The 22,627-nt window shown below is 42.6% G+C and overlaps 2 protein-coding genes across 3 annotated transcripts in view; one reads left to right on the top strand and one right to left on the bottom strand.

Annotated features, from left to right (window-relative positions):
- Positions 1-15,538, bottom strand: part of cpsf1 (cleavage and polyadenylation specific factor 1) — an 81,380-nt gene extending 65,842 nt beyond the window's left edge. Inside the window, exon 1 of one of the 2 annotated variants that reach the window (XM_048993189.1) lies at positions 15,535-15,538. The gene's annotated coding sequence lies outside the window, so the exon portion shown is untranslated. Of the gene's footprint in view, positions 1-5,488; positions 5,493-15,534 lie in introns of those variants that run through there. The other variant, XM_048993190.1, reaches the window with a different exon arrangement.
- LOC125718909 (serine/threonine-protein kinase PLK3-like) overlaps positions 1-22,332 on the top strand; it is a 35,003-nt gene extending 12,671 nt beyond the window's left edge. The window contains exons 3-8 of the mRNA XM_048993214.1: positions 9,059-9,188; positions 20,406-20,484; positions 20,587-20,682; positions 20,876-21,074; positions 21,180-21,324; positions 21,417-22,332. Coding sequence (XP_048849171.1) covers positions 9,059-9,188; positions 20,406-20,484; positions 20,587-20,682; positions 20,876-21,074; positions 21,180-21,324; positions 21,417-21,547 — 780 coding nt within the window. The 3' untranslated portion in view covers positions 21,548-22,332. The remainder of the gene's footprint in view (positions 1-9,058; positions 9,189-20,405; positions 20,485-20,586; positions 20,683-20,875; positions 21,075-21,179; positions 21,325-21,416) is intronic.
- The last annotated feature ends 295 nt before the right edge of the window (positions 22,333-22,627 follow it).

The following is a 22,627-nucleotide window of genomic DNA, read 5'->3' as shown; positions in this document are numbered from 1 at the left end:
ACGCTGGCACCTAAGTGGTGCTTTGTGTACACTGTAAAAAAAAGACATTTTTTTTCAGAATTTTAGACTGTTTTTGTTAAGAAGTAAAATCGGTATACTCAAATTGCAGTATATGTTTGCTATCTTATGTTGTGATAACTATGAGGTAGTGTATTTGTTGCCACTGAGGGGCGCTGGTGCCACTATCAGTGAGATTTTTTTTATTATTACTTGTGTGCGCTGATTTAATAAAAGGAAGAAGAAGCGCTCTCTGACTCCGTCCTTTTTCCTTCGAGTTTATCGCTGTTGGTGCTGCAATTATTCAACAGTTTTATATCAATCAATTTGACTGTAATTCACATTTTTTTCCTGTTATGTTAAATGACAGAAAAGTTTTATTAAAACTACATTGCATAAACGTATATTTACGCACAGTTTGTAAAATAACAGAGAGATCCCTTCAGTGAAACTGGACAATTTCTTTTCTGTATTTTTACAGAAATTAGACTTATGGTGACATGTTTTATCTGTAAAATTTAAATGTTTTTACTGTACCAACATGTACTGGTGTTTTATTAAAGCGCAACAGCACTTTTTTTTGTTAATTTTCTTTCATTAACTTTAATTTTGCATTCAGTGTGTATAAAATGTACATTGGTTAACCGTTCTAAAACCTGTTGCACATTTCATTCTTAAACATATATCCAAAGTCAAAGTCAGTTTTATTTGTCAATTCCTTCAAATGTACTTGACATACAAAGGAATCGAAATTACGTTTCACACTGTCCCATGCGTAGACATTGACAACAATAAGTGCAGATGCACACAAAAACCGTTCTACACAACAAGGTAATATTAAGTCAAAAAAAAAAAAAGTGCAAGTAGGCTTGAGGCATAATACTTAGGTAACATACAGGATATAACAAGACAAAAACATAGCATATAGTAAAGTGTTCCAGCAGTGTGCACAGGGGAAGTAGTATACTAGTCTACTTGAGATAGTCCCAGGTTGTGGTTGGTAAGGGTTTTTTGTTTTAGTGCAGCACAAGATTGTAGCAGCAGTAGTAGTAATATAAATACTGGTATAAAAAAAAATACTAAAAATATATAGCAGGAGGTGTGTGCAATTTGCAATGCAGAGGTAGTTATTTTCAGTCAAGAGTGTTGTTTTTTTTAGTTCTTAGTTCAGAATGTTTGTTTCCTTGTTGGGGAGTGTGTGTGTGGGGGGGGGGGGGGGTAGAGTCCAGTCTGTCTTCCTATACTCCTGCCAGTCTGGTGATTCTGCTGGCTGGGAGCCGGGAGGGGAGAGAGTTCAGCAGTCTCACCGCCTGGTGGATGAAGCTGTTGGTGAGCCTGGTAGTGCGGGAGCGGAGACTTCTGTATCTCTTTCCAGAGGGCAGGAGGCTGAAGAGACAGTGTGCGGGGTGGGTTGCATCGTTGACAATTGTGATGGCTTTGCGGGTGAGGCGGGTGGTGTAGATGTCTTGCAGGGAGGGGAGTGGTCCACCAACTATCCTCTCAGCTGTTCTCACAATGCGTTGTAGAGCTTTCCTGTTGTATGCAGTGCAGCTACCGCCCCACATAGTGATGCAGCTGGAAAGGATGCTTTCAATGGTTCCTCTGAAGAATGTGGTCAGGATGGGTGGTGGAGCACTTGCCCGCTTGAGTTTGCGCAGGAAGTAGAGGCGCTGTTGTGCTTTCTTGGCCAGTGATGCAGTGTTGGTAGTCCAGGAGAGGTCCTCACTGATGTGCACCCCCAGGAACTTGGTGCTGCTCACCCTCTCGACAGCGGCGCCGTCGATGGTCAATGGGTGGTAACAGGTGTGGCCTCTCTGGAAGTTGACAATAACCTCCTTGGTCTTGCTAACATTTAGCAGGAGGTTGTTGTCTCTGTACCACGTGGTCAGGAGCTCAACCTCTTTCCTGTAGTGGGTCTCTTCGCCCTGGGTGATGAGCCCCACCAGCGTTGTGTTGTCTGCAAACTTCACAAGGTGGTTGGAGCTGTAGGTTGGTGTGCAGTCATGTGTCAGCAGGGTGAAGAGCAGCGGGCTGAGCACACAGCCTTGTGGAGCCCCCGTGCTCAGGGTGATGCTGTTTGAGACATTGTTGCCCACACGCACCGCTTAAGGCCTCTAGCTGAGGAAATCCAGCAGCCAGTTGCAGAGGGAGGTGCTGAGGCCCAGTCTGTCCAGTTTGCAGAGGAGTTGTTGTGGTATTATGGTGTTGAATGCTGAACTGAAGTCTATGAACAGCATTCTCACGTATGAGTCTTTCTTGTCCAGGTGAGTTAGGGCTGGGTGGAGGGCAGAGCAGATTGCATCCTCTGTGGATCGTTTCGCTCTGTATGCGAACTGGTATGGGTCCAGGGTGGTAGGCAGGGTGGATTTGATGTGTGACATGACTAGTCGTTCAAAGCACTTCATGATGATGGGTGTCAGTGCCACAGGGCGGTAGTCATTGAAGCAGGCTAGGGATGATCTCTTTGGCACAGGTATGATGGTGGCAGTCTTGCAGCATGATGGGACAATGGCTTGCGTCAAGGAGGTGTTAAAGATGTCTGTGAAGACATCCTTCAGCTCCTCTGCGCAGTCTTTTAGCACCCTACCAGGGATGTTATCTGGACCCGCTGCTTTCCGGGCGTTGATGGCAGAGAGTGTCCTCTTCACGCTGGCAGCAGACAGGCACAGAGGCTGGTCGTGTGGAGGTGGTGGTGTTTTCTGTGGGCGTGTGTTGTTCTGTGCTTCAAATCGTGCAAAGAAGCTGTTCAGGTTGTTGAGCAGAGTGGTGTCGCTCTCACAGCTACGCGCTGCAGGCTTGAGTCTGTAGTAGCCTGGATGCCTCGCCATAGGCTCTGTGCGTCCTTGCTATCATTGAAGTGGGAGGTTATCTTGTGTGTGTAGTCCTGTTTCGCTTTCCTGATGCCACGGGTGAGGTTGGCATCCGCTGTTCTCAGGCCTGCTTCATCCCCAGCTCTGAAGGCCTTGTCTCTGGCCTTCAGCAGCCTGTGGACATCTCCTGTCAGCCATGGCTTCCGGTTGGCTCCAGTTGTGATGCTTTTCATTTGTGTAACATCATCAATGCATTTGGTGATGTATGAGCTCACAGTGTCTGTGTACTCCTCAATGTCTATGATGTTATTTTAGGTGGCTGCTTCCTTGAATATTTCCCAATCTGTTGACCCAAAACAGTCTTGAAGAGCAGAGGTGGCCTCCTGTGGCCACACCCTTACCTCTTTCATAGCGGGTGTGATGACTTTCACTCTCTGTCTGTATGCTGGCATTAGTATAACAGTGAGGTGATCAGAGGTGCCGATGTGGGGGAGGGGGGTGGCTTTGTATGCTCCTTTTTCCTGTGTGTAGACCAGGTCCAATATGTTGTCTCCCCGTGTTGGAAAATGAACATGCTGATGAAACTTTGGGAGAACAGTTTTAAGATCAGCATGATTGAAATCTCCTGCAAGGATGATGAAACCGTCTGGGTGTGCCGTTTGTTGCTCACTGATGGCCTGATACAGTTCGTTCAGCGCCGCATTTCTATCGCTGTTGTTGCTAGATGAAGGTATATAAGTAGTGACCAACAGGATCGAACTTATCTCCCTAGGCAAGTAGAAAGGGCGACACTTCACGATCATGAACTCGGCCAGTGATGAGCAGTGTTTGCGTACTACGGTGGCATCCCGACACCACTCGTCACAGATGTAAACACAGACCCCGCCACCTCGGGTCTTGCCTCCGTCTACGAGAGCCCTGTCGGCTCTGTAGCATACTAGCTGCTCCCGTTGTATGGCCGAGTCCGGAATGTTGTCATTAAGCCATGTCTCAGTGAAAACTAGCACACAACAGTCACTTACTTTGCGATTCGCTGATCTCAGAAGTCGTATGTTATCCATTTTATTGTCCAGAGATCGTATGTTGGCCAAGAGGATCGATGGTATGGCTGGGCGAGTTGGCTTAGCCTGGAGCCTGACTCGGACACCTCCGCGCGTGCCCCGCTTCCTTGTCCTAGCGCACCGCCTTCGACGCCTCCTTGTCCGGGGAGGGGTAGCAGGCGAGTCCGGTGAGTTGCTAGGCCAGCTAGCAGGCTGTCGCAGAAGTCCTATCTCCCTTAGCATCACGACGTTCATGTTCAAAACTTGGCAGATCTTGCTTCTCCGAATGTGTAAGAGAGCCTGACGACTGTACACGTATTCCGACTTGGACTGACGAAAAACTCCACCACAATTGTACTGTGTTGTTGTATATATGTTAAATGGTTTGTGTAGAGTTAAGGTTACAAACATTACAAAAAATAATTCAAAATTAGATAATATTGGGAATGTACGAGTCACCGAATTGGTATTTAGTGTAATTATATTATTACATAAAAATAAAAATAATACGTGTCATGACCCGGCTCGTCGGCTCCTCATGTGTGCCACGCCCCCTCATTATCCACGCGTGCTTCCCTGATCGTCTCCAGCTTTGTCCATTTACTTTGATTGGTCCTGTTTTATTTAAGTCCTGGTCTCCCCTGTTGCCGTTGTCTGTCATTGATGTTCGTCTACGACCGATGTTTCCTGTCCGTAGATCCCCCAATAAATCCCCGTTTTCCCTGCTTCTGCCTGATCTCCTGCTTCTCTGCCCGTCGCCCTGTTCCTGCGCCTCACCCGCTATCGCCGATCGTGACAGTACGAGTCACCGAATTGGTATTTAGTGTAATTATATTATTAAATAATTACTCATCAAAAGCAGATTGTCATAGCTCAGTTTACAGCGTGTTCATCTTAACATGAACAATCAGGAGCGTTTATATTAGACTTAAAGAGATTTATAACTCCTACATTCGCAAAAGGTCTATACTGTGATGGACCGGACGCTTCCGGTCGCAACTGGTTTCAAACTTGTGCGCATACGCAGAGGTCAGTGGAAGGCTCTATTTATCTGTTTAAAGAAATAAAAGGTTTGCAGATCAGAACTGATGGGATCATCTGAGAATTGATACAAGAAAGCGCTACGAAGTCAGAGAAGGACTAAGACGCATATTAAGGTATGTATATTTAGACTTTTTAAAATATATGCTTTGTTTGACAGTGTTGCCACCAGGCGCATTTCGCGTATGCACCGATTGCAAACGAACAGACCGTTGGAAGTCATAGAAGTTTTAGATTTGAATGGATTAGATAATTCGCCAAATAATAATATTATAATTAATATTATATTAAGACTATTGTAGACATAGCTAATGTTAAACATGTTATAATTAGCTAACGTGAAATACTAGCATATCATTTATAATATTAACATAAACATCTAACGTTATGTAAATATTTTTATTTAAGAAAGTGCCTACCATTACCCTGTTACGAAAAATATATTCATAGTTGCTAATTATGCATTACAAAATGGTGATTTCTGCATTTGGTTTCTAATTTCGATTCCCCCCCAGATACTCAGATTCCATCAGATACCATATTGACCGTCTTATCTGAAGTAAGTTCAATGTAATGAGCAACTGTTCCTTCAACATTTTGAGATGTCAAGTTTGCAGCATTCAAGTGCCATTTTTGTGACAGTGCATTTACATCCTTAAAAAGATACGTAAATCACCAAATTAACCCAGAAAGGGGCTTCAAGGTGGAGAAAGGAGCAAAAAGACAAGCTGTGAATTCAAATGTTCTGTCTCTTATTTAAAATATAGCTGACTTTGAGTGGAGGGAGGAGCATAAGTTGCCCTCACAATGCGATCTCTGAACATTGTAAATAACAAAAGTGATTATACTTCTTTTGTTCTGCACAAGGCTTTTGCCAGTTTATATAAGCATGTTTCTGTGCTTGGTGTTTTTGAGCTTGTTTATGTGAGTACTTTAGATGTTAAAATGTGTTGACACATTTGAAGACAGTTAATGTCAGTTTTAATGCTTTTGAAAGTTGTTAATAAACCGGACATAACTGAATATCTGTGTAATGTGTCATTAATTTCCCCAAAAACATGTAATTTTTTAATCGGTATGCTACCAATACAACAAAATGCATTGTACTTTATTGGTAGCTGAGCATTTGTAGGTTTATGTACACAAGAGGGGGCGGCATGGTAGTGCAGTGGTTAGCACTGTTGCCTCACACCTCTGGGTTCCAGGTTCAAGTCTCCACCTGGGTCACATGTGTGTGGAGTTTGCATGTTCTCCCCATGTCATTGTGGGGTTTTCTCCGGGTACTCCGGTTTCCCCCTACAGTCCAAAAACATGCTGAGGCTAATTGGACTTGCTAAATTGAGTTCATGGTACATGGTGTGTGAATGTGCCCTGTTATGGGCTGGCCCCCCATCCTAGGTTGTTCCCTGCCTCATGCCCATAGCTTCCAAAATAGGCTCCAGACCCCCCGCGACCCAGTCAGGTAAGCGGTTTGGAAAATGTTTTCAGCTGCTCCCATCAACTGCCGTTTGTCCATCATAGCAGCAAAGCTACAGTAAAGCTATACAAGTTAAAACAGAAGCTGATTGTCTGCAGATAAACTGTAAGCTTAGTTTGACACAGTATTTAAATTTGGCAACTTGCAGCAGACTGACAGCAGCCGTCACACTTTGTCGCAATGATACCTGCAGCATGCAGGGGTGAGTCTAAAGGGGAGCATGGGGTGTACTCAACTAGATCTATTTCAAGGCTTTAGTAATATTCTGCAGATTTAGATTAATATGAATAATATTACATAATCATAATAATATAAATAATATAAATATAACATAAATATTACCCCCCCTCTCCCAACAGCCTTGGGCCAGTGAAACTTTGAGACGCTGAATTATCCTACTGCCACATATGCTCCTTTAAAGGCTCACACACACACTCACTCATTCTCTAACACACTTAACACACATCTCACTCACATTCACTTACACACACATGAACATAGCATTCCTATCTCATCCAGGAGATACAATCCTGTCAGAACCTTTTTTATGCCTCCGATAAATGCACAAGAACACAGAGAGTAAAGGGCCTTTTAATTTATGCCTTAGTAAGATATATGTATATCTTTTTCAGTAATTTTATTTGACATTTTATTTTTTGCATTTAAAAAAGTGCTTTCTTTTAAAAAGCAAAACAAATATGTACATAATGCACTAAAAGGGTTTAGTTCTTTTGTCAGTTGTTGTATGGAGTTTAATCATTAAAAATGTTCCTGAAACGGAAACCCATGAGTTATTCATTTTAAGAATAGTTACTGCTGCTCTTTCATAAGACAAAAGTATTTCTTATCCGATTAATCGATGGAAGAATCGATAGAATACTCATTTTACTAAAATAACAGTTTCCTGTGTTTCTCTTTTAATGAGGTAGTTTGTCTGCAATTTCTCTCTGGTTTGGGAAGATGTCGAAATCATGAAGAAGATGCAACACAGACATGTGGTGGGCATCTCACATAGTTTTGAAGACCAGCACTATGTGTACATCTTCATGGAACTGTGTCATAGGCAGGTGAGCCCAGTTGTATCTGACCTATGCAGACAGTCTGTTAAGGCTAAGACTTAAGAGGTTAATAAAGACTTAATTAATAAAGAAATGGTATGTTTTTCAGTTCTCCATACAGCCTGCGTGCCTTTTTTTCAGCTCAGAGCAATGGCCCCTTAAAATTCCTGTGTACGTCCCTGGTTCCCTGTAATCCACTGATCAAAGCACACTTCCGTAGATGTGCCTGTCCTGTCTAGTTTTAAAGTAATTAACCCATTCATGTATTGTCCTATTGCACATTATACGGATACATTCGAACATTCAAAAATTAATTAAACTTCGTACGTAAGGCAATCTGGGAAACAAAGAGGTGTGCAACAGTCGCTATGAGCCCAAAATGCTAAACCACCATGTCATTGCAGCTGAAAGGACCTATGATGTTAGCTATTAACACGATTTTGCAGAAATCACGAAATGGTTTGAAGCGCAAAAATAATCGTTGAAATTTATTATTTAATCGAAATGATCTGTGTCGCTGTTGGGTAAGAACATTATTACGCCGAACGACTTCGAAGCGTTAAGAAAGACAAGATGTCCATCGAAGTTAGCAAGTCAGAATATTGTAGCGTCAAACTAAAGTTTAAGAGTTTACCTATTTATACAGGTATTATATGATATGGCTGTTAGCTAGCGGGCTGTACTGTAGATAAACCGTCCATTTCCGAAAGTCGACGTTTCAACGACAACGGCCGAAATGAGAAAGTAGGAAATGTTATGAAAGCATTTATTGGCCGCTGTGCTTAAACATAAAATGTTTCCTGTGTCATTGCTACGTAATATTCCCTCCGTACAGTGAGCTATGTATGCAGTACTGACATGCAATCTTCAGCGTGGTAGTTAGGTATAGTTGCTATGTTGATAGATTCTAGAATGCGGTGACGTTGCCCCTGCCAAATACGACGTCACGAATTGCCTCGACCACTAAGAGTATAAAAGCGACTGTAATTGAGGCTCACTGTTCATTTTGTGCTTTCCCTGGTTTAGTTCTTCATCGTTGCTTCCTTCAAAATCGTATCATGGGTAGTCTATTAGGGACTCTGAATAGACCTGTAGTGCCCAAGATTTTGAATGACCCTAGAACCTCAAAGTGGTACAGCAGAGAAGAACGTTTAGGAGAAGTATGCACTACAAATATATTGCAGTAGAGCAGTGATAGCAGAAGTTCCTCCATTATAAATATGTTTACATGTTTTTTAGGGTGCATTTGGACAATGTTTTAAAATGACAGACATGGACAGCGGTGAGACCTATGCTGTGAAAGTTATTCCACTAAAGTATGGCCAAAAGCAATGGGTATGTGCTATAAATTGTGTTCAATGTCAGTCCTCTAGATTGTTTAACCATGTTTCCCTTTTACTTAATGAAGCAGTTTGACATTTTTCACAGGCATGCAAAGAAGTTGAAATTTTAAAGAAGATGCAACACAAACATGTGGTGGGCATCTCACACAGTTTTGAGGATGAGAGAAACATGTATATCTTTATGGAACTATGTCGTAAGGAGGTGAGTGCAGTTGTATTGGACCTTCACAGACAGTTTGCTAAGGCTAAGACTCAGTGTTGATTCAGGCCGCCCTTTGTTCTCCTTGCCCAGACATTAATGAGCATCAAAAATGCTCGTGGGACTCTGACCACCCCCGAAGTCCGTTATTATATGCGGCAGCTGATTTTGGGGTTGAAGTACATCCACGAACAAGGTTATGTCCACAGAGACATCAAATTAGGTATGTGTGCATGCACACATGCTTTGCTTAATCTTCGGTTAATATTGCATTTCACATAGCATTGTCAGTGAAGTTCATATTGAGTTCTGCTGTTAATTTTGCAACAGGGTAAAAGTGTATTATTATGTGAAGTACTTGAGTATATACCTAATGCAAATCCATTCATCTTTCAGCAAATTTGTTCATAAATGAGAACATGGAGATAAAAATTGGAGATTTTGGACTGGCAACCAAGCAGGACCCAAGGGATATGTAGGTGTTTTTTCTAGATTTTCTGGCAGAAGTTTCAGATTGCTTATGTAGCAAACTAAATCACATGTGTGCTTTAACATTTCACATTTCTGTGTATTGTAGACAACTCTGTGGGACATTCAATTATATTGCTCCAGAAGTGTGGAGAAGGCAGGGACACGGACCAGAGTCTGATGTTTGGGCAATGGGCTGTGTCATGTACGTATACCTTCTCAAGCAGCCTCACAGTCAAAGATCACCATGGCAGTTAAAATCTGTGTAGGGCTTTACAGTAACATATATTTACATACATAAATATGAGAAAGAATAACATCTGAAATGTGCATCAGTGCAGGATTTTATATCATATGTGAATGAAACTTAAACGCCTTTGCTATCTTTCTCAATATAGGTACCAGCTTCTGGTTGGCGAATTTCCATTTGATTTCAGCGATATAAGCAAATTAGTTGCTTCTATCTGGGGATTGTTGTTCACTTTGCCTAGGAAAGTCCCCAAATCCGCGAGGAGACTCCTTAAAAAAATCTTTCAAGTCAATCCACAGGATCGACCAACTCTGGATCAGATTCTCCAGGATAAATTCTTCACTGAGGTTAGCACACTTGCAAACTTTTGGGACATGGATGACTTGCTGGTCACTGATATTTATCCCTCCAATAGAATTGTTTTACTTAACCATCTTAAATCATCACCCTAGGGCTTCACTCCTGAGGAACTTCCTGCCAGTAGCTGTTATTCAGTGCCACAGCTGGAAGAAATACAACATATTCAACCAGTAAGCCGTGTCAGGAGGTTCTTCAGGAGGTTGACCCAGTTGACCCGGAGAAACCGATCCAGAGGTAAGCTCCCTTAATGTACACCCTGGCAGTAGAGGGTCTCTTTGTTCCTCAGTGCCAGACCCTTGATCTGGCATCTACATACTTTCTTGCAGTTGAGTCGCCATATATGGAGCCCAGCATCAGACAGATGGAACGCAGGCCGCTGATTATACCAGTAACGGAAGAGCCAGCAAAGTCTCCCTGTTAATTTTCTTTAATTAGTTAAAGAAAAGATATACTATACACTGGGTCAACAACAAGGGGCAGCATGGTGGTGCAGTGGTTAGCACTGTTGCCTCACACCTCTGGGACCCGGGTTCGAGTCTCTAATGTCGTCTATTCTATGAACTGACATTGGCCTACTCGTCACCACAGCCTCCACAAAGACCTCAACATCCTCCTCTGTGTTGGACATTGTCTCATCTCTCAGTGGGTTTCTGCTCAGTGTGTCAGCCACGGTTAGTTGCTTGCCTGGCAGATGCACGGCCTTCACATTGAAACGCATGAGGCACATCAACAGACGCTGGCACCTAAGTGGTGCTTTGTGTACACTGTAAAAAAAAAGACATTTTTTTTCAGAATTTTAGACTTTTTGTTAAGAAGTAAAATCGGTATACTCAAATTGCAGTATATGTTTGCTATCTTATGTTGTGATAACTATGAGGTAGTGTATTTGTTGCCACTGAGGGGCGCTGGTGCCACTATCAGTGAGATTTTTTTTATTATTACTTGTGTGCGCTGATTTAATAAAAGGAAGAAGAAGCGCTCTCTGACTCCGTCCTTTTTCCTTCGAGTTTATCGCTGTTGGTGCTGCAATTATTCAACAGTTTTATATCAATCAATTTGACTGTAATTCACATTTTTTTCCTGTTATGTTAAATGACAGAAAAGTTTTATTAAAACTACATTGCATAAACGTATATTTACGCACAGTTTGTAAAATAACAGAGAGATCCCTTCAGTGAAACTGGACAATTTCTTTTCTGTATTTTTACAGAAATTAGACTTATGGTGACATGATTTATCTGTAAAATTTAAATGTTTTTACTGTACCAACATGTACTGGTGTTTTATTAAAGCGCAACAGCACTTTTTTTGTTAATTTTCTTTCATTAACTTTAATTTTGCATTCAGTGTGTATAAAATCTACATTGGTTAACCGTTCTAAAACCTGTTGCACATTTCATTCTTAAACATATATCCAAAGTCAAAGTCAGTTTTATTTGTCAATTCCTTCAAATGTACTTGACATACAAAGGAATCGAAATTACGTTTCACACTGTCCCATGCGTAGACATTGACAACAATAAGTGCAGATGCACACAAAAACCGTTCTACACAATAAGGTAATATTAAGTCAAAAAAAAAAAAAAAGTGCAAGTAGGCTTAAGGCATTATACTTGTGGTCAGAATGGGTGGTGGAGCACTTGCCCGCTTGAATTTGCGTAGGAAGTAGAGGCGCTGTTGTGCTTTCTTGGCCAGTGATGCTGTGTTGGTAGTCCAGGAGAGGTCCTCACTGATGTGCACCCCCAGGAACTTGGTGCTGCTCACCCTCTTGACAGCGGCGCCGTCGATGGTCAATGGGTGGTAACAGGTGTGGCCTCTCTGGAAGTTGACAATAACCTCCTTGGTCTTGCTAACATTTAGCAGGAGGTTGTTGTCTCTGCACCACGTGGTCAGGAGCTCAACCTCTTTCCTGTAGTGGGTCTCTTCGCCCTGGGTGATGAGCCCCACCAGCGTTGTGTCGTCTGCAAACTGCACAAGGTGGTTGGAGCTGTAGGTTGGTGTGCAGTCATGTGTCAGCAGGGTGAAGAGCAGCGGGCTGAGCACACAGCCTTGTGGAGCCCCCGTGCTCAGGGTGATGCTGTTTGAGACATTGTTGCCCACACGCACCACTTGAGGCCTCTGGCTGAGGAAATCCAGCAGCCAGTTGCAGAGGGAGGTGCTGAGGCCCAGTCTGTCCAGTTTGCAGAGGAGTTGTTGTGGTATTATGGTGTTGAATGCTGAACTGAAGTCTATGAACAGCATTCTCACGTATGAGTCTTTCTTATCCAGGTGAGTTAAGGCTGGGTGGAGAGCAGAGCAGATTGCATCCTCTGTGGATCGTTTCGCTCTGTATGCGAACTGGTATAGGTCCAGGGTGGTATGCAGGGTGGATTTGATGTGTGACATGACTAGTCGTTCAAAGCACTTCATGATGATGGGTGTCAGTGCCACAGGGCGGTAGTCATTGAAGCAGGCTGGGGATGATTTCTTTGGCACAGGTATGATGGTGGCAGTCTTGCAGCATGATGGGACAATGGCTTGCGTCAGGGAGGTGTTAAAGATGTCTGTGAAGACATCCTTCAGCTCCTCTGCGCAGTCTTTCAGCACCCTACCAGGGATGTTATCTGGACCCGCTGCTTTCCGGGCGTTGATGGCAGAGAGTGTCCTCTTCACGCTGGCAGCAGACAGGCACAGAGGCTGGTCGTGTGGAGGTGGTGGTGTTTTCTGTGGGCGTGTCTTGTTCTGTGCTTCAAATCGTGCAAAGAAGCTGTTCAGGTTGTTGAGCAGAGTGGTGTCGCTCTCACAGCTACGCGCTGCAGGCTTGTAGTCTGTAGTAGCCTGGATGTCTCGCCATAGGTTCTGTGCGTCCTTGCTATCATTGAAGTGGGAGGTTATCTTGTGTGTGTAGTCCTGTTTCGCTTTCCTGATGCCACGGGTGAGGTTGGCATCCGCTGTTCTCAGGCCTGCTTCATCCCCAGCTCTGAAGGCCTCGTCTCTGGCCTTCAGCAGCCTGTGGACATCTCCTGTCAGCCATGGCTTCCGGTTGGCTCCAGTTGTGATGCTTTTCATTTGTGTAACATCATCAATGCATTTGGTGATGTATGAGCTCACAGTGTCTGTGTACTCCTCAATGTCTATGATGTTATTGTAGGTGGCTGCTTCCTTGAATATTTCCCAATCTGTTGACCCAAAACAGTCTTGAAGAGCAGAGGTGGCCTCCTGTGGCCACACCCTTACCTCTTTCATAGCGGGTGTGATGACTTTCACTCTCTGTCTGTATGCTGGCATTAGTATAACAGTGAGGTGATCAGAGGTGCCGATGTGGGGGAGGGGGGTGGCTTTCTATGCTCCTTTTTCCTGTGTGTAGACCAGGTCCAATATTTTGTCTCCCTGTGTTGGAAAATGAACATGCTGATGAAACTTTGGGAGAACAGTTTTAAGATCAGCATGATTGAAATCTCCTGATAGGATGATGAAACCGTCTGGGTGTGCCGTTTGTTGCTCACTGATGGCCTGATACAGTTCGTTCAGCGCCGCATTTCTATCGCTGTTGTTGCTAGATGAAGGTATATAAGTAGTGACCAACAGGATCGAACTTATCTCCCTAGGCAAGTAGAAAGGGCGACACTTCACGATCATGAACTCCGCCAGTGATGAGCAGTGTTTGCGTACTACGGTGGCATCCTGACACCACTCGTCACAGATGTAAACACAGACCCCGCCACCTCGGGTCTTGCCTCCGTCTACGAGAGCCCTGTCGGCTCTGTAGCATGCTAGCTGCTCCAGTTGTATGGCCGAGTCCGGAATGTTGTCATTAAGCCATGTCTCAGTGAAAACTAGCACACAACAGTCACTTACTCTGCGATTCGCTGATCTCAGAAGTCGTATGTTATCCATTTTATTGTCCAGAGATCGTACGTTGGCCAAGAGGATCGATGGTATGGCTGGGCGAGTTGGCTTAGCCTGGAGCCTGACTCGGACACCTCCGCGCGTGCCCCGCTTCCTTGTCCTAGCGCACCGCCTGCGACGCCTCCTTGTCCGGGGAGGGGTAGCAGGCGAGTCCGGTGAGTTGCTAGGCCAGCTAGCAGGCTGTCGCAGAAGTCCTATCTCCCTTAGCATCACAACGTTCATGTTCAAAACTTGGCAGATCTTGCTTCTCCGAATGTGTAAGAGAGCCTGACGACTGTACACGTATTCCGACGTGGACTGACGAAAAACTCCACCACAATTGTACTGTGTTGTTGTATATATGTTAAATGGTTTGTGTAGAGTTAAGGTTACAAACATTACAAAAATAATTCAAAATTAGATAATATTGGGAATGTACGAGTCACCGAATTGGTATTTAGTGTAATTATATTATTACATAAAAATAAAAATAATACGTGTCATGACCCGGCTCGTCGGCTCCTCATGTGTGCCACGCCCCCTCATTATCCACGCGTGCTTCCCTGATAGTCTCCAGCTTTGTCCATTTACTTTGATTGGTCCTGTCTTATTTAAGTCCTGGTCTCCCCTGTTGCCGTTGTCTGTCATTGATGTTCGTCTACGACCGATGTTTCCTGTCCGTAGATCCCCCAATAAATCCCCGGTTTCCATGCTTCTGCCTGATCTCCTGCTTCTCTGCCCGTCGCCCTGTTCCTGCGCCTCACCCGCTATCGCCGATCGTGACAGTACGAGTCACCGAATTGGTATTTAGTGTAATTATATTATTAAATAATTACTCATCAAAAGCAGATTGTCATAGCTCAGTTTACAGCGTGTTCATCTTAACATGAACAATCAGGAGCGTTTATATTAGACTTAAAGAGATTTATAATTCCTACATTCGCAAAAGGTCTATACTGTGATGGACCGGACGCTTCCGGTCGCAACTGGTTTCAAACTTGTGCGCATACGCAGAGGTCAGTGGAAGGCTCTATTGATCTGTTTAAAGAAATAAAAGGTTTGCAGATCAGAACTGATGGGATCATCTGAGAATTGATACAAGAAAGCGCTACGAAGTCAGAGAAGGACTAAGACGCATATTAAGGTATGTATATTTAGACTTTTTAAAATATATGCTTTGTTTGACAGTGTTGCCACCAGGCGCATTTCGCGTATGCACCGATTGCAAACGAACAGACCGTTGGAAGTCATAGAAGTTTTAGATTTGAATGGATTAGATAATTCGCCAAATAATAATATTATAATTAATATTATATTAAGACTATTGTAGACATAGCTAATGTTAAACATGTTATAATTAGCTAACGTGAAATACTAGCATATCATTTATAATATTAACATAAACATCTAACGTTATGTAAATATTTTTATTTAAGAAAGTGCCTACCATTACCCTGTTACGAAAAATATATTCATAGTTGCTAATTATGCATTACAAAATGGTGATTTCTGCATTTGGTTTCTAATTTCGATTCCCCCCCAGATACTCAGATTCCATCAGATACCATATTGACCATCTTGTCTGAAGTTCAATGTAATGAGCAACTGTTCCTTCAACATTTTGAGATGTCAAGTTTGCAGCATTCAAGTGCCATTTTTGTGACAGTGCATTTACATCCTTAAAAAGATACGTAAATCACCAAATTAACCCAGAAAGGGGCTTCAAGGTGGAGAAAGGAGCAAAAAGACAAGCTGTGAATTCAAATGTTCTGTCTCTTATTTAAAATATAGCTGACTTTGAGTGGAGGGAGTAGCATAAGTTGCCCTCACAATGCGATCTCTGAACATTGTAAATAACAAAAGTGATTATACTTCTTTTGTTCTGCACAAGGCTTTTGCCAGTTTATATAAGCATGTTTCTGTGCTTGGTGTTTTTGAGCTTGTTTATGTGAGTACTTTAGATGTTAAAATGTGTTGACACATTTGAAGACAGTTAATGTCAGTTTTAATGCTTTTGAAAGTTGTTAATAAACCGGACATAACTGAATATCTGTGTAATGTGTCATTAATTTCCCCAAAAACATGTAATTTTTTAATCAGTATGCTACCAATACAACAAAATGCATTGTATTTTATTGGTAGCTGAGCATTTGTAGGTTTATGTACACAAGAGGGGGCGGTATGGTGGTGCAGTGATTAGCACTGTTGCCTCACACCTCTGGGTTCCAGGTTCAAGTCTCCACCTGGGTTACATGTGTGTGGAGTTTGCATGTTCTCCCCATGTCATTGTGGGGTTTTCTCCGGGTGCTCCGGTTTCCCCCACAGTCCAAAAACATGCTGAGGCTAATTGGACTTGCTAAATTGCCCGTAGGAGTTCATGGTGCATGGTGTGTGAATGTGCCCTGTGATGGGCTGACCCCCATCCTAGGTTGTTCCCTGCCTCATGCCCATAGCTTCCAAAATAGGCTCCAGACCCCCCGCGACCCAGTCAGGTAAGCGGTTTGGAAAATGTTTTCAGCTGCTCCCATCAACTGCCGTTTGTCCATCATAGCAGCAAAGCTACAGTAAAGCTATACAAGTTAAAACAGAAGCTGATTGTCTGCAGATAAACTGTAAGCTTAGTTTGACACAGTATTTAAATTTGGCAACTTGCAGCAGACTGACAGCAGCCGTCACACTTTGTCGCAATGATACCTGCAGCATGCAGGGGTGAGTCTAAAGGGGAGCATGGGGTGTACTCAACTAGATCTATTTCAAGGCTTTAGTAATATTCTGCAGATTTAGATTAATATGAATAATGTAAAATAATAACATAAATAATATATTATAAATATAACATAAAAATTACCCACCCCCCCTCCCCCAACAGCCTTGGGCCAGTGAAACTTTGAGACGCTGAATTATCCTACTGCCACATATGCTCCTTTAAAGGCTCACACACATATCTCACTCACATTCACTTACACACACATGAACATAGCATTCCTATCTCATCCAGGAGATACAATCCTGTCAGAACCTTTTTTATGCCTCCGATAAATGCACAAGAACACAGAGAGTAAAGGGCCTTTTAATTTATGCCTTAGTAAGATATATGTATACCTTTTTCAGTAATTTTATTTGACATTTTATTTTTTGCGTTTAAAAAAGTGCTTTCTTTTAAAAAGCAAAACAAATATGTACATAATGCACTAAAAGGGTTTAGTTCTTTTGTCAGTTGTTGTATGGAGTTTAATCATTAAAAATGTTCCTAAAATGGAAACCCATGAGTTATTCATTTTAAGAATAGTTACTGCTGCTCTTTCATGAGACAAAAGTATTTCTTATCCGATTAATCGATGGAATAATCGATAGAATACTCATTTTACTAAAATAATAACAGTTTCCTGTGTTTCCCTTTTAATGAGGTAGTTTGTCTGCAATTTCTCTCTGGTTTGGGAAGATGTCGAAATCATGAAGAAGATGCAACACAGACATGTGGTGGGCATCTCACATAGTTCTGAAGACCAGCACTATGTGTACATCTTCATGGAACTGTGTCATAGGCAGGTGAGCCCAGTTGTATCTGACCTATGCAGACAGTCTGTTAAGGCTAAGACTCAGTGTTGACTCAGGCTGCCCTTTTCTCTGCCTGCCCAGACACTGAAGGAGATCTTAAAAATGTTTGAAAGTCCTGCTGTATGCAGTAGTGATATGTTGGTAATGTTTAGCGTAGTAGCTATTCTTCATCTTGTTATGTTGCGCTTAGGTAGCCGCTTACGTTGATAGATTCTGGAATGCGGTGACGTTAACACTGGAACGCTACATTGGCCAAATACGGTGTCACGATGGTGCTGTTGGCAACGTCAAAAATTTCCTCGATCACTAAGAGTATAAAAGCGACTGTAATTGAGGCTCACTGTCCATTTTGTGCTTTCCCTGGTTTAGTTTTTCATCCTTGCTTCCTTCAAAATCATATCATGGGTGGTCAAGGAGGGACTCTGAGGAGACCTGAAGTGCCCAAGATTTTGAATGACCCCAAAACAAGAGAGTACAGGAGACAATGTTTAGGACAGGAATGCTCTGCAAATATATTGCAGTAGAGCAGTGATAGCAGAAGTTCCTCCATTATAAATATGTTTACATGTTTTTTAGGGTACATTTGGACAATGTTATAAAATGACAGACCTGGACGGCACTGAGACCTATGCTGTCAAAGTTATTCCCCTAAAGTATGACCAAAAGCAAAGGGTATGCGCTATAAATTGTGCTTAATGTTAGCCCTTGACTTGAGCCCTTCAGTGTCCACCTGGGTGGTCTTTGGCTGCCTTCCAGCCACGACAGGAGGGTGGCAATGTCCGGATCCTCTCGCTGGAATTTCCTTAGGTCAGAACCGTCCTGGGATAAGGTATAGATCCATTCTTGATCTGGGTTGGTCGTGGACAGTGCTGACGGACATGGGCTCGTGCCCTGCCCCACTGTTTGCATCCTTGGCATATCATATGGAGTGGGCTTTGATCAGGGGAACCTGGGGGACAATGCACACGCCTTGGATTTTCAGTATTAATTTCTCTCTAACAATTATTATTTGATACATTGTATCCATATTATATGCCTTTGGGACAAAGCACTATGTATTACATTAAAGGTATGTTAATAAAGACTTAATTAATAAAGAAATGGTATGTTTTTCAGTTCTCCATACAGCCTGCGTGCCCTTTTTTCAGCTCAGAGCAATGGCCCCTTAAAATTCCTGTGTACGTCCCTGGTTCCCTGTAATCCACTGATCAAAGCACACTTCCGTAGATGTGCCTGTCCTGTCTAGTTTTAAAGTAATTAACCCATTCATGTATTGTCCCATTGCACATTATACGGATACATTCGAACATTCAAAAATTAATTAAACTTCGTACGTAAGGCAATCTGGGAAACAAAGAGGTGTGCAACAGTCGCTATGAGCCCAAAATGCTAAACCACCATGTCATTGCAGCTGAAAGGACCTATGATGTTAGCTATTAACACGATTTTGCAGAAATCACGAAATGGTTTGAAGCGCAAAAATAATCGTTGAAATTTATTATTTAATCGAAATGATCTGTGTCGCTGTCGGGCAAGAACATTATTACGCCGAACGGCTTCGAAGCGTTCAGAAAGACAAGATGTCCATCGAAGTTAGCAAGTCAGAATATTGTAGCGTCAAACTAAAGTTTACCTATTTATACAGGTATTATATGATATGGCTGTTAGCTAGCGGGCTGTACTGTAGATAAACCGTCCATTTCCGAAAGTCGACGTTTCAACGACAACGGCCGAAATGAGAAAGTAGGAAATGTTATGAAAGCATTTATTGGCCGCTGTGCTTAAACATAAAATGTTTCCTGTGTCATTGCTACGTAATATTCCCTCCGTACAGTGAGCTATGTATGCAGTACTGACATGCAATCTTCAGCGTGGTAGTTAGGTATAGTTGCTATGTTGATAGATTCTAGAATGCGGTGACGTTGCCCCTGCCAAATACGACGTCACGAATTGCCTCGACCACTAAGAGTATAAAAGCGACTGTAATTGAGGCTCACTGTTCATTTTGTGCTTTCCCTGGTTTAGTTCTTCATCGTTGCTTTCTTCAAAATCATATCATGAGTGGTCAAATAGGGACTCTGAGGAGACCTGTAGTGCCCAGGTTTTTGAATGACCCTAGAACCTCAAAGTGGTACAGCAGAGAAGAACATTTAGGAGAAGTATGCACTACAAATATATTGCAGTAGAGCAGTGATAGCAGACGTTCCTCCATTATAAATATGTTTACATGTTTTTTAGGGTACATATGGACAATGTTGTAAAATGACAGACATGGACAGCGATGAGACCTATGCTGTGAAAGTTATTCCCCTAAAGTATGACCAAAAGCAAAGGGTATGTGCTATAAATTGTGTTCAATGTCAGTCCTCTAGATTGTTTAACCATGTTTCCCTTTTACTTAATGAAGCAGTTTGACATTTTTCACAGGCATGCAAAGAAGCTGAAATTTTAAAGAAGATGCAACACAAACATGTGGTGGGCATCTCACACAGTTTTGAGGATGAGACAAACATGTATATCTTTATGGAACTATGTCGTAAGGAGGTGAGTGCAGTTGTATTGGATCTTCACAGACAGTTTGCTAAGGCTAAGACTCAGTGTTGATTCAGGCCGCCCTTTGTTCTCCTTGCCCAGACATTAATGAGCATCAAAAATGTTCGTGGGACTCTGACCACCCCCGAAGTCCGTTATTATATGCGGCAGCTGATTTCGGGGTTGAAGTACATCCACGAACAAGGTTATGTCCACAGAGACATCAAATTAGGTATGTGTGCATGCACACATGCTTTGCTTAATCTTCGGTTAATATTGCATTTCACATAGCATTGTCAGTGAAGTTCATATTGAATTCCGCTGTTAATTTTGCAACCGGGTAAAAGTGTATTATTTTGTGAAGTACTTGAGTATATACCTAATGCAAATCCATTCATCTTTCAGCGAATTTGCTAATAAATGAGAACATGGAAATAAAAATCGGAGATTTTGGATTGGCAACCAAGCAGGACCCAAGGGATATGTAGGTGCTTTTTCTAGATTTTCTGGCAGAAGTTTCAGATTGCTTATGTAGCAAACTAAATCACATGTGTGCTTTAACATTTCACATTTCTGTGTATTGTAGACAACTCTGTGGGACATTCCATTATATTGCTCCAGAAGTGTGGATAGGGGAGGGGCACGGACCAGAGTCTGATGTTTGGGCAATGGGCTGTGTCATGTACGTATACCTTCTCAAGCAGCCTCACAGTCAAAGATCACCATGGCAGTTAAAGTCTGTGTGGGGCTTTACAGTAACATATATTTACATACATAAATATGAGAAAGAATAACATCTGAAATGTGCATCAGTGCAAGATTTTATATCATATGTGAATGAAACTTAAACGCCTTTGCTATCTTTCTCAATATAGGTACCAGCTTCTGGTTGGGAAATTGCCATTTGATGGCAGTGATATAAGAGAAATAATTGTTTCCATCTTGGGAAGGAACTTCACTGTGCCAAGGAAAGTCCCAAAATCAGCCAGGAGACTCCTTAAAAAAATCCTTCAAGAGAATCCACAGGATCGACCAACTCTGGATCAGATTCTCCAGGATAAATTCTTCACTGAGGTTAGCGCACCTGCAAACTTTTGGGACATGGATGACTTGCTGGTCACTGATATTTATCCCTCCAATAGAATTGTTTTACTTAACCATCTTAAATCATCACCCTAGGGCTTCACCCCTGAGGAACTTCCTGACAGTAGTTGTTATTCAGTGCCACAGCTGGAAGAAATACAACATATTCAACCAGTAAGCCGTGTCAGGAGGTTCTTCAGGAGGTTGACCCAGTGCTTCATTTGGAGGAACCGATCCAGAGGTAAGCTCCCTTAATGTACACCCTGGCAGTAGAGGGTCTCTTTGTTCCTCAGTGCCACACCCTTGATCTGGCATCTACATACTTTCTTGCAGTTGAGTCTTCATATGTGGAGCACAGCAGGGTTCAGGTTGCCCAGCCTGCGGAGACACCCAGCATCAGACAGGTGGAACGCAGGCCGCTGATCATACCGCTAAAGGAAGAGCCAGCAAAGTCTCCCTGTTAAAGAAAAGATATACCATACACTGGGTCAACAACAAGGGGCAGCATGGTGGTGCAGTGGTTAGCACTGTTGCCTCACACCTCTGGGACTCAGGTTCAAGTCTCCGCCTGGGTCACATGTGTGCGGAGTTTGCATGTTCTACCCATGTCGTTGTGGGGTTTTCTCCGGGTACTCCGGTTTCCCCCCACAGTCCAAAGACATGCTGAGGCTAATTGGACTTGCTAAATTGCCCATAGGTGTGAGTGTGCCCTGTGATGGGCTGCCCCCCCCCCATCCTGGGTTGTTCCCTGCCTTCTGCCCAGTAGGATTACCAACTCTTTTTGGCCAGCCTGACCAGATGAAACTGATGACCGTTTGGAGATCTGCATCATTACGCGTGGCCTCTCTAATGTCGTCTATTCTATGAACTGACATTGGCCTACTCGTCACCACAGCCTCCACAAAGACCTCAACATCCTCCTCTGTGTTGGACATTGTCTCATCTCTCAGTGGGTTTCTGCTCAGTGTGTCAGCCACGGTTAGTTGCTTGCCTGGCAGATGCACGGCCTTCACATTGAAACGCATGAGGCACATCAACAGACGCTGGCACCTAAGTGGTGCTTTGTGTACACTGTAAAAAATGACATTTTTTTCAGAATTTTAGACTATTTTTGTTAAGAAGTAAAATCGGTATACTCAAATTGCAGTATATGTTTGCTATCTTATGTTGTGATAACTATGAGGTAGTGTATTTGTTGCCACTGAGGGGCGCTGGTGCCACTATCAGTGAGATTTTTTTTATTATTACTTGTGTGATTTAATAAAAGGAAGAAGAAGCGCTCTCTGACTCCGTCCTTTTTCCTTCGAGTTTATCGCTGTTGGTGCTGCAATTATTCAACAGTTTTATGTCAATCAATTTGAATGTAATTCACATTTTTTTCCTGTTATGTTAAATGACAGAAAAGTTTTATTAAAACTACATTGCATAAACGTATATTTACGCACAGTTTGTAAAATAACAGAGAGATCCCTTCAGTGAAACTGGACAATTTCTTTTCTGTATTTTTACAGAAATTAGACTTATGGTGACATGTTTTATCTGTA

This window comes from Brienomyrus brachyistius, chromosome 23 (genome assembly GCF_023856365.1).
Source record: "Brienomyrus brachyistius isolate T26 chromosome 23, BBRACH_0.4, whole genome shotgun sequence".
Classification (NCBI taxonomy): Eukaryota; Metazoa; Chordata; class Actinopteri; order Osteoglossiformes; family Mormyridae; genus Brienomyrus; species Brienomyrus brachyistius.
This window is presented reverse-complemented; position numbering and strand designations above follow the sequence as displayed.